This window comes from Aulonocara sp. 'chitande type north' Nkhata Bay, linkage group LG11 (assembly GCF_057382095.1).
Source record: "Aulonocara sp. 'chitande type north' Nkhata Bay isolate Kocher_YH1m ecotype deep benthic linkage group LG11, A_spYH_male_GT1.1, whole genome shotgun sequence".
Taxonomy (NCBI): Eukaryota; Metazoa; Chordata; class Actinopteri; order Cichliformes; family Cichlidae; genus Aulonocara; species Aulonocara sp. 'chitande type north' Nkhata Bay.
Window position 1 is genome coordinate 36,417,219 of NC_141354.1, and position 12,540 is coordinate 36,429,758.

At 39.9% G+C, this 12,540-nt stretch overlaps 1 protein-coding gene across 5 annotated transcripts in view; it reads left to right on the plus strand.

The window, feature by feature from the left end:
- Nucleotides 1-12,540, plus strand: part of otud7b (OTU deubiquitinase 7B) — a 47,698-nt gene that overhangs the window by 29,416 nt on the left and 5,742 nt on the right. For 4 of the 5 annotated variants that reach the window (XM_086312401.1, XM_086312400.1, XM_086312399.1 and 1 more), the window contains 8 exons: nucleotides 624-851; nucleotides 2,397-2,498; nucleotides 2,926-3,053; nucleotides 6,023-6,129; nucleotides 6,459-6,586; nucleotides 8,365-8,514; nucleotides 9,559-9,676; nucleotides 11,885-11,963. In XM_086312401.1, coding sequence (XP_086168527.1) covers nucleotides 624-851; nucleotides 2,397-2,498; nucleotides 2,926-3,053; nucleotides 6,023-6,129; nucleotides 6,459-6,586; nucleotides 8,365-8,514; nucleotides 9,559-9,676; nucleotides 11,885-11,963 — 1,040 coding nt within the window. The remainder of the gene's footprint in view (nucleotides 1-623; nucleotides 852-2,396; nucleotides 2,499-2,925; nucleotides 3,054-6,022; nucleotides 6,130-6,458; nucleotides 6,587-8,364; nucleotides 8,515-9,558; nucleotides 9,677-11,884; nucleotides 11,964-12,540) is intronic. The other variant, XM_086312402.1, reaches the window with a different exon arrangement.

The following is a 12,540-nucleotide window of genomic DNA, read 5'->3' on the forward strand; positions in this document are numbered from 1 at the left end:
CTCGAGCGTGTGAGTTGGTGCAGTTTAGGAACCCAGATGACACAGGGATGTAACTGCAAAGGTTGGAAAAGATGAGAAGTTTAAACTTTCTGTATTACTTTTTCATGGTTAAACACTGATATATTATTTTTTCTTTCTTTTTTCCTGAATAGCGACAGTGGTTTAGGAGTAGACTGCAGTAGTTTCAATATGAGTAAAAATGGTTGCAGAGCTGGGTTGATGTCACAGCTTCTGTGATGACCACGGTGTAACGCTGACAACAGCACCAAGTCAGCGAGCAGTTTTCTGATAATAAGCCCTGTTGGTGTTTCAGCTGTGATATGCAAAATTCTACGTTACAATTTACATTGGATGTTTGGGCGAAAGTTTAGTTGAGCTGTCTCTTAGTTTAGGTGAGTCCACACTTTTTAAAATGCAGGCATGTCCCCCTGCTGCCAAAAATAATGTATCATTCCCGAAAGGTTACTAATGCACAGTTTCATTCCTTATCAAATAAAAATACTAGCAATTGTCCTACCGCTTAATATTCTGGTCTACCCTGAGACTAAACATAATAACTACAAATCATAATGTGCAAATATGCACTTCGTGCAACACCTTTTTTTTTCTCTCTCTCTCTGTAGCTACAGAGAAGCGTTTGTCGAGGGGTATTTCTCATGCTAGCTCTACCATCGTTTCTCTGGCCCGCTCTCACGTCTCGAGCACCGGCGGTAGCAGCAATGAGCCTCTTCTGGACACGCCCCTGTGCACTTTCCAACTGCCAGACCTCACTGTGTACCGGGACGACTTCAGGAACTTCATTGAGAGGGACCTTATTGAGCAGTCCATGATGGTGGCCTTGGAGCAAGCTGGTTAGTATAACTCTGTACCATACATGAGATTTTAGGCTTGACTTGGTTGCAGATAAAAGACAGTTCTTACCCCCCACGTGCTTTTGAAGTGACACGAGTGTTTGTTGTTTCTATTCCAAAATATATTGCCTACTCCTGCATTTATAAGACAACAGATCTACTGCTTCTGTTTTAAATATTTGGATTTAAAATCACGACATGCTGTTTTAAGTGACGTTTGTTGTGACTAGTTCATGTTAAATTACCAACAAGGGTAAAATGCTATTTTGCAGTGGTAGCTTGGCCCCTTTGAAGAACTTGTTGTGGTGTTACTTTGACCCGCCACTTCCAAATGTAAATTTTGTATCCAGAGTGTCAGCTGGTGGTTTTGTGAAATATATTTTGAGACATTTCTTGTTCGGTCCTTGCCTCTCTGTCTTCCGTCTTCTCCTTGTCGTCACCTCGCTGGGCAGGCAGCATGGACAGCTAAGTTTGTGAATGCCATAATTCGAGAATGAGTCGATGTAGGAGCTTCAAATTTATACCATAGGTGTATCTACTAAACCTCTTTGACAAGTTCGAATCTCAGTGACCTAGACTTAAAGGTCAAAGGTCAAGATCCTGAACATTTGTAAATGTGATAACTTGAAACCAAGGTCTTCTAATATGTGTCTTCTAAGACGCTGAGCGGTAACACTGTCGCCAGTATTTTTAATTTTTTTTCCCTTTCTCCAATGGCTGCCCCACCACGAGTCTAGTTGTGCTCGAAGTTTGTCAAAAGGTTCTTCGTTCCCAAACTTGCCAACTGCTACTCAGAACAGATAATCTGGTTATCGAGTAGTGCTGGGCGATATGACGATATATATCGTGTGGACGATAGAAAAGTGTATTTCGTGCCATTTGTCTTCTATTGTTTCTAACCTAATTTTATAAATTATTACATAAAATATATCATTAACCCTTTAAAACCGGTCGGAGCAGTCACACTCCGTTTTGCCTATCTATTTTTGAATCCCTGTAGAACTGGAATCACATAAGCTAGCGCAATAATTTTTTTTGTTTTGTGTATGAAACCGGAGGAGTTGTACTTACATCTTATGCCATTAGCTTTTCCTAGGTCAAGGGCAATAAAATTGAATCACAATTTGTGTTGAATTTCTTATTTTGTGCTCACCTCGTGTGTGCAGCTAGGGCAGGAAAATAGACTGTTTTCAACATCATTATATTAAATTGTGACAGTAAACGTATAACTCATTCAAACAGCTCTGACAGTTGTAGCAAAATCTGAATACCTGTAAAGGCAGAGGTGTTGTAATCACTAACTCATAATTATAGGCTATGACTTTTGAAGGTGAATTGTTTCATTCCAAAATAAGACAAAATGACACACTGCTAAGACTGCTGACACGAGAGGAAAACCTTCTCTGGAAGTCTTTTGACTTGAAAATCACATGTTGACACAAATGACTATCTTTTTGAGGACTTGCACAGCAGTTGTTTTGGATGAATACTTCACCATATTTGTCATGCAAACATGTGAGTTAAACATTTATTATTCACCTGCAGGGCGGCTGAACTGGTGGACAAAAGTGGTTTCAAACTGCCAGAGTCTGCTACCTCTGGCAACAAGCGGAGATGGAAATTGCCTGCTGCATGCAGCCTCGCTCGGTGAGTATCACGGGCCTTTCAAACAAGACCCCAATACAGTGTAGGTTCACACTCCATTAGCATTCATTAAGGGAACTCCAGTGTTAGCTTAAGCACTAATTGCATTTTACAATGTTGCCGTGCACGTTCACTTTGCCTTTACAGCCCACTTAGGACTCCTAGCTCAGAAAATTAATAATGCTCCAACTGTGCAGGCATTGTTCCAGACTTTTATAGTAGGTGTGAGTATAATATTCATGTGCTTAACTTGTTCTCATTAAAAGACAGTTAGACCCTTTAGCCATTGTAAGTTTGTAGTTTTTTTTTATTTGGGACATGACAATACAGAAAAACCCCTGAAACATCTGCACACCTATATGATTAGATGTGGTTGTACAAAAGATTCTGTTGATGTGTGTTTAACGACCTGATTTTGTTTCTGTTGCAGGTATGTGGGGCTTTCACGACCGAGACTTGATGCTGCGGAAGTCCCTGTACGCGCTGATGGATCACGGGTTGGAGAGAGAGGCACTGAAGCGCAGGTGGAGGTGGCAGCAGACCCAGCAGAACAAAGAGGTCTGTCACAGAGGCTGCACATTAGTCTTGACTATCTTTGTTATTCCCATGACTGTATTAGGGCGGTGCACAGAGAAGTTACTAGGCAAGTTGAGGCTTTTCACATGCCTTGCATGCCAGATAAGTCAGCCTGCATAACATTTGATATTTAACGAGTAGCATGCAGTTCAGAAGATGAAGGGGCAGCGCTAGTGCACAGAATAAGATAAACAAGATGTAGTTTGAATTCTGAATCATTAGAATTTAGTTTTCGTTTTTATTTAGTTTCCTCCACTACTGCTACATTTTTAACTGTAAATACTTTAGCTATGGACAAGACTGTCTTCCTCACTCGAGTTTTGAAAATTCAGTTAACTTTGATTTACAATAATTAGTAAAACAAGATATGGGGTTGCACCAGGAAGGGCATCTGTGGTAAAACTGAGAAAGCCTGTGGTGTGGGAGCAGCTGAAAGGAGTAAAACAGGTACTTTCGATAAATTGTCTTTTGGCCTTCATTTTCATCAAAAGAAAACTTTTTTTTTTAAATATATTTTTGTAAACCCCTTACCTTCCTGAATTCACTCTGTTCCTGGTTGTGTTATGTTTAGTTTAGTTATTTAAGTTATTCTTTGTTTTTTCAGTTAAATTATAATTAAAGTACAAAGAAATGGAAACTTGTAAATCTATTTTCCCGCATTTTTGACCAGTATTTAGGATTTATTATTTTATTTTTTAAATTTATTTTTAATTGTGCAGCAGTACTCTGGATTAAATTCAAACATTTTTAGCAGCGCTGTTGTATTTAAAAAAAAAAAAAGTGGCACTTGCAGGTTTACATATCAAACCAAATTCCCATGTAACTCATTATTGGTTAACTAACTTTTGAAAATTGTTGTTTTTACCATGAAAAGTCACCTTTGTCCTTTTTTTGCAGCCATAGCAACATGACTGACGGCCATATCAAATGCAAACATTGATTCTGAGATGTAACTCTAAGCACAAGTATCTCCACCTTTTTTCTTAGTTGCGTGCTGATAACGCTTTTTTGCAATGTGTCAAAAACAGGATTTTAGAGCCTGTTTTACAAAACACAACTTTTATCCTCATGAAAGCTTAAAATTGTAGCACAGCAAGTATGTTTTTTTTTTTTTTTAAAAAAGTGGATGCAGACAGCATGCACATACCCACAGTAAGAGGAAACCACATGAATGACTGCATAATGTTCACAGCAGAATATCTGAGGCATCCTCAAGCAAATCACTTAAACCAAACACGCTCTAGTGGAGCTGCTCCGTGGGCAGTGCTCGGGCCTGTGGCTGCTCTGTGTGAATTTAGGTCATTGATTTTATTTGGTGGCTGTCAAAACTGGCCAAAAATCAAGTTTGACCATTCATTTAAACAAAACATTTGAATATCGTACTTTGTGCATTAATTCCTCACGAGTACAAAACCAGAGTGAGATATAACTGCTTCTATAGCTTCTATATTTATTTCAACATAGAGATGTCCTTTATAAGCTCTATGTAGCATTAACAAATACAGTTATTGGGTTAAGCTATAGAAGAATGGCCGGTTGATACGCTGAGTAAGCTCTGCTGTGACAAACATGGAATAATCTTTTCCTCAACATAAAATTCAAACCTCCAGGGACCTGCAGCGCTTGAAGTTTTTATCACTCATCTATTCATTACTCAGTAAGAAGAGTTAATGTTCCACTATGCTAAGTTTGTAATGTTTACAGACAGGGCTCTGAGTGTTAATCACTCTGTGTTTAGCAGTGTTGGGTTGTGAACTATTTACCATCATTATCACACAGTTGTTATTGTTACTTCCTGTAAGTGTGGCAGTGACAGAGACATTAACATCTGTAATAGGTCTCTTTAATTTTCTATAATAATAATTTTAATATGCAGCATAAACACATGTCGTTGTTAAGCAACAAGGTAATACCTCTGTGAAACAAAATGTAATATGCTCTAATTACCTCTGGCTTGCTCAGTTTGCTAATGTGATAGCTTGTCTGCTGTCAGTGTAGACCTTTGTGTTTTTCTTGCTTTGCTCATAGTTGGTTCTGAAGTCTTCTCTCCTTCCTGCATTTTGTTAAAGTGGAAGCAGGAAGGAGAAGAATTTAAAATTATTAACTCCAAGTTTGAAATGAAAGCTCACTTTTACTTGTGATGGCAGAGCAATGCAGACGCACCAGCACAGGTCTATATGCAAACGGCAATGTTGACCACTTATAGCAGGAATTAAACACAGTACTATAAATTTAACCTTTGAGATCAGCAGCTTGGACAGAGTCAAGTTCACATCTATCCCTTACATCTGAATTGTACTTCTGGGTCAGAGCCATGTTATAACCAGAACAGCTTTTTAACCCTGCACCGCAATATTCAACGTAACCTGACGTGCACCTCCCAAGAAATGGAACTACAAATCGGGTCAACGCATACCCTGACGTCTTGAATGGCGTGGAAGGTTGCAGTGTAGGGACAAAAGGAGTTTCCAGTTACTACTCAAGATTTAAAGTCTAAATCAAGCTTCAAGTTTGCATCTAAAGGTCATATGGAGCTTTAACCTATTTGGCATCCCTGTCATTTAACATACTCTGGACGCGTTTGCCTTGAGTTGTTCAGCTGATATTTGTCCTCTTATGTTTCCTAATTGTCAGTTTAACTGCACACTCGATCACTGCTCTCTTCTCATGCCAGCAGCAGTGCAGCTTTTCCAGATTTTCCACAGATGATTATTGATTCTCGCAAACCAATGGCAGTTTAATTTAATAAAATTTAGAATATGTGTTGACAGCTCTGCTCTGTCGCTACTGTACGAGCGACAGTATGTTTCTAAAGGCTCTAGGCTCAATTGTCTGCATGTAACCTTGAGGTGAGACGCCATAACGTCAGTACATGCTTTTGTGACATTTGACACGGCCTCTCTAAATGGCAGTTGTGTTTGTGTGTGTGTGTGCCCTTCTTTTCTCCTCAGTCTGGGCTGGTGTACACGGAGGAGGAGTGGCAGAAAGAGTGGAATGAACTGTTGAAGCTCGCCTCCAGCGAACCGAGAATACACTACAGCACCAACGGCACCAACGGGTAAGGCCTGGCCCGGACAACGCAGTGACTGTTAACCCAGCACACTTAGTCACAGTCATGTTTTTATTCATGAACAGACAAGCACACTCACAGTCACAACTGAGTGACCGGCCCTCATTAGTCCATCTGCTTTTTTACTGTGGCAAAAAAAAGTCCACTGGGTCGAATGCAGTGACTGTAAAGCTATAAAAACCAAAGCCACACTAACACAATGTGGTTTTTAAGTTTTACTGTTAGCCAAAGTTTCAAGTTGGTAGTAATAAACTGTTATCTTTAGTGTAAACAATCATCTCTGATAAACAAGAAACTGTTGCTGTCGTTGTTTCCAGAGTGGAGTCTTCAGACGAGCCGGTTTATGAGAGTTTGGAGGAGTTTCACGTCTTTGTCTTGGCTCATGTCCTTAGAAGGCCCATCGTGGTGGTCGCTGACACCATGCTGAGGGACTCGGGAGGAGAGGGTAAATAAGCCTGAAAAGACTTTTCATTATTTCACTTTCAGTTTAGTTTTATTGTTTTTCAATGTTCCATTTTCATTAGTTTCCATTTTTAACCTGCAGCCATGAAAGTCTGATGAGGGATTGTTGTCAGCCCTCCGGGCGTGCGGCGTGAACACCCAACTTTCTGAGCACTCTAAGCCGAGATCGAGGGGACGTAGGATTTTCAAATTAATGCCTTAGCTACATTTACTTAAAACTCTTCGATGTTTGAATAAACCTTTACCTCAAGGTCAGAGGTCAGGTTTTTGGAAAATCTCGTGAACACAATGAGTTAAAAAAAGATGTCACTGTAGATTTTTAGGTTTTTATTAGATGCAAGTTGTAAGTAGTTCAGAATACTTATTACAATACACATGTAAAGATGTCACAGTAAATATACACTCAACTGCCACCTTATTAGTTACAGCAGAAATTAACTAAGTCTGACAACATTTACTGGCTGTCAGGAGTGGCACACAGTGTGGTCCTCTGCTGCTGTAGCCCGTCTTCTGTTTTTTTGTTTTTTTTTTTTTTTGTTTTTTTTTTTGGACCATCATCTGTAAAAACCTTAGAGCTGCTCGTGTGGGTCATCTTCACTATCAGTGGGTGGGATTGTTGATTTGACCAAACTGACAAAAACTACGGTACAACTAAAGGTGTTTCCTGTAATTTTTTTTTTTTTTTTATTCCCAATGACCCACTGAAGCCGTGGTCTGCACATCGACAGTCTTTCTGTGCACATGCTGCAGCTTCAAGCTAACAGGCTAGCTGAGACAGAAAGCGATGAAAGCTGTTGATGGAAGACACAAAAGTGGTGTTGCCGGCCTCCTTACACAAATGTAGCAGGGCCTGTTTATTTTCTGTCCACTTATACCCAGAAAATGTATTTTTCCCCTTCAAAGATCATAATCTGTCTTCATTTGGATCCTCGAATCTCCAGCTTATGAAAGATATGAAGTCACAGACCAGAAATGGGCTTTTCATAAAGTCACGGAACCAGAAAACATTAGCAGCTGCAGCACAACAATCTCAAAGTGATGTAAAGGCTAGTTTTATTTGTATGAGCAGCCAGTTTATGAAAAACTGTGTTTTCCAGCGTTAGTGGAAATTAGTTGGGTACATTCACGTGGGATTAAGATTCCAGATGAGCTCAGCTTTTTTTAAGACTATTTTTCTGTGAACAGGAGTGTAGATGTTTGTCATTTACAGATTACAAAACTGAGGCCAAACAAAAGCTTTGAACCAGATAATCCATGATTCATGATTGCAGTATTTCAAATGAACTCTGCCCTTCTGATATCTTAAAGTTAAAACAAACAGTATGAACTCCTGGCAGCCTTTTATGTTTTCCCCGTGCTTCAGAGGGTTTCTCTGGTTACAGCTGGGCTGTGACGGCTTGCCTGTCTCGTCCCAGGACAGGTCTCACAAAAGACTCATCTTAATAACATTAGAGTTTCACTTCCTTGTGGAATAAGGTTAAATAAATATATTGGAGCACTTTGTTTGGAAAAACAAATGTGAAACCAGCATTCTTGGGAATAAACTGAAGCATGAACAGTTTGCTATCTTTTAGTAGCTGTTGTTGTTTTTTGATAATGATCTTTTCCATTTCAAGTAGATTAAAAATCTTCCAACAAGTGAGGTATTGTCCTTGTATATCTTTATTTTACTCGTATGTTTCTGTTGTGCTTTACTGACTGAGAAACAGAGCTGAGGTCCCGTTTCGCAGATGTTTAATGTGCTTATTACTCACCCTCCAGCTTTTGCTCCCATCCCATTCGGAGGCATCTACCTACCGCTGGAAGTGCCATCTGCCAAGTGCCATCGCTCTCCGCTGGTCCTGGCATACGATCAGGCGCACTTCTCTGCTCTGGTCTCCATGGAACAGAAGGACAGCTCAAAAGAGCAAGGTGATGCTCTCCATCATCCTTTAAAATGATCGCATAAATATTGATTCCTTTTTCAAGGGCTGGTAGTAAGCAGCTGATATCTTAAAGCCATAAAGGCGAGTACATCAATCAGGGGAATGCTTATACAAATATTCCCCCAGAGAAGTTGATGAGTTTCTAGTAAGCACTAGGGGTTTCTTTCTTACTTTACAGCTTGGTGCCGCTGCTTGATGGGGAAGTCCTTTTTGCGTATTGTTCTTGATGATTTATTTGGGAATGATGACTAAAGAGAACTGGGCTTCCATGATCCATGGAGCTCAGCTCCAGGTTGGGCTAAAAATACAAGATGAAAGATGTTATCAGGGGTCCAGTAATGATGCTAACTGGGATATTTTTAAAATGTGTTTTTGTGTTGTTGTTGTTTTTAAACAACTGGAAAAAAAAGATATTATTAACATTAGAGCACCAGCACACTCATGTGTAGATTGGTTTTCCATTTAGTCACAGCTCTCTTCTCTTTTTGTAAGTACTGCACTCTCGCCTGAACTTGGCTAAACTACGGTGAATGCCTCTGACAGTATTTGCACACTAAAAAACTGCCCACAAAAAAACCCCAGTGACCCCAGGAATCCAAGGCTGTGCTTCTGGCTCGGACGTGGCTGGTCTGCTCCTTCACTTTGTGACTTCTTTGGCATGCAGTGAATCTTGGGATAGGTCGAGTCACATTTGTGGGGAGCCTTGTTTATACTACTCCTGATGCAGCCTTGGAAGGATTTGCAATCAAATAAGGACGCAGCCATAGTCTGAATTCCCATGCTAATGTCAATAGCATGGGAATTCAGACCATGCAGTGATTTAATGTTTTCCGATTGCAAGAGTGGAGTCTAAATCCTGATTTTATGCACAGTTCTATACTTGAAATTCACTGCACAGAAAACTCAAAACCATCCAAAGCCAACTGCTAAATATTAAATAGGAGATGAAAGATGCTGTTTGCCCACAGTCCTCACTTATGTAGGTGTATTTTTTTTATTGTTTTCTGATGTTTATTCTTGTTTCCACCAGCAGTTGTGATCCCTCTCACTGACTCAGAGCACAAAATGCTGCCACTGCACTTTGCTGTGGATCCAGGGAAGGACTGGGAGTGGGGGAAAGATGACACAGACAACGTGATGCTAGCAAGGTACAAAAAGATTTTACTTTTTTAAATCCAGCTTTGGTTGTCTGTTCTGTTTGGTTTGTCACTTACAAAGGACACGGTTAACAACTAGAGTGGCACATGCTCACTTGTGCGTGCTTGCCCTTATTGACAGCTGTCTCTTTAACACGAGTCTCAGTGTGTAGGGATTGACTGCTGACTCCAGATTAGTGACAATTAGATTAGCTCAGACGCTTCTCTATGAATGAACCAGAGGAACGAGCACTAAAATAGCCGCTCTGCAAAAAAAAAAAACCTTCCACCCTATTTACGTCAGTGAGTGACACCAGAGGTCTTATTCAGATGAAACGGCGGGCTGAGATGATGTTATGTGAGTGGCTGTTAACATTGTTTGAAAAGGTCATTGACTTAAAAGGCCATAGCACAACAAGAGTATACGACAATGAGATGCTTTTAGTGATTTTGCCATTTACTCCACCATTTAGATCCATGTGAGTCTTTACTTACTTTATTTTAACTTTACCTTTAAAGAGCACGTATTCTCATTATTTCCAGCTCAGTCTTTGTACTCGGGGACTCTGACAGAGCAGCTTTCTATGAGTCACTGTTTGGATTAATTCCTTATTTTGTACAGGAGCTTATTTTAAAGTGACTTTTGGTCACACTTTATAATACCCATCATTAATTGTGAGTTGATAGGCAGTGAGAAAGATGGCTTATCTGAGTGAAAGGGCAGGTTTACAAGATGGTAATAAGACCTGCTATGATGGGTGGTTTGGTCATGGTGGCACTAAAAAGAAAAAGAAAAAAAAGAGGAGGCAGAGCCGAGCCAAGGATGTTAAGATTTTTACTTGGAGTGAACAGGAATGACAGGATTAGAAGTCAGTGCATCAGAGGGACGGCTCAGGTCGAGCGAGGCAAGGCTGAGATTGTTTGGACATGTGCAGAGGAGGGACAGTGGATATATTAGACAGATGATGTACATGGAGCTGCCTGGTAGGAGGAGAAAAGAACACCTCAGATAAGATTCATGGATACAGTGACGGAGGACATGCAGACTGTTGGCGTGACAGAGGAGGATGCTAGGGGCAGGGTGAGATGGAGGCGAGTCTTCGAGGCAGATTTTGATGACATGCACACACGGTTGTATATGTCACGTACTTGAAGCTATTTGCTTGTTTACGATTGTAAAACATGGGGGAAAAAGACATCTGTCTTTTTAATATTTGTAAAACAAGTAATAGTAATATAAATTTCAGTTTTTTAAAAGCCAACCACAATTATATTTATAGATGCACTGCAGTGTTTAGCTGTCCTCAGTCTGTTGTTATGCTGTTATATAATAGAAATGGAAATAATAGAAATATCCTTTATTATCCTCATTAAGGAAATTCATGTGTTCCAGCAGGAAAGTGAAAAATGGAGTATGCAGATTCACACACAAGTAAGGAATAAAATAGAAGAAATAAGACAAGAAATAAGTATTTCCTTTACTTATTCGAATAATGGTGCAATTAATCAGCATCTCCTCAACATTACACAGGGCAAATTTACAACAAAAGAAAAAAAATACAGTGAATGTTACATTAAATGGCAAAATTTACTTGTTACTGTTTATTTATGAGCAATTAAAAGTATTGCCCAGCTTTCTTATGCTTAACGACAATGCTGCGTATCCGAGGTGACCATATTAGAGACATTGTTGCTTAATGACATCATTCAGAACCAAAAATGAAAAAAAAAAAAAAACCCATCAGAAATTGAACATTTACAGCAGCCTGAACTTTAGGCTCACCAGGGATTACTTATACGTATGCCAACCTCCTTATTTGATAGATATAGCTGTAGATGTAGGTTCACTCTAAGAAGGCAACTGACTGCCATTTATCACATGAAACAACTTATGTTCTGTTTTTATGCTTTCACATCTTGTTCTCACTGTAAGACCTAAATCTCTCTTCACCGCTGTGTTTTTGTTGTTGACTTCCCTTTGCAGCTTGTTTTGTATCTATTTTTCTGCCCGTTATTATGATGCTTTAGAATCCAGCTCATGACTGTTGTCTGTGTAATGACAAAAACGCTGTTACATTATAAAAATAACGTGATCGGCTACCCAAACAACAACAGTAATTACTTTTCCATTAGCACAGGAAGCCCTGGCAGAAAGTTCCCTCTCACTGAACTTTACCTTGTTTTTCTCTCTCTCTCCCTTTCCTTCCCCCTTCGACCCAGTGTGGCTCTTTCTTTGGAGGCCAAGCTCCAGATGTTGCACAGCTACATGACGGTCACCTGGCTGCCCCTGCCATGCGAGGTAAGGATTTTTAATCCAGCACTTCTTGTGAAATGGCTGACAAGTTAGCTGAGGAAGATGGCTCAGAATTGAAGACTTTAATACTTTGCCAGACAAATCTGGTTTTGGGTTATTAGAAAAGGAACTAAATCCTGATGTAATCAGATAAATGCTTCAGGGGTTGGTGATGAATGTTAATTCCTTCAATTATTACAAACAAGAGCAGAATTTCTTTCCTTTTCCTTTGGGCCAGCTCTCCCTCTGACTGCTGTATATGTGAAAACAAACAACAGTGGCCCGTTCAGGTCAAAAAGTCACGCCATGTAAACACTATCACAAAGCTCCTCTTGTGTCCCATGTGGTAACGTCAGGAAGCTCGGACGAGCAAGTTCATAGCAGTTTCATGGTTATGCTACAAGGAATGGCAGCTTACATGAAGCCCTGTGTTGTTAGAGGGAGTTTTTCTGTTTCCACAGGATAGCCACGTGATGGCTTAGTTTCTGAAAAATGGTGCATTTATCTGATTTCGGTCACTGCATCACTGCAGGTCGTGTTTGTAGAAGTTAAATGACATCTGGACATGTTTTTTTTTTTTTCA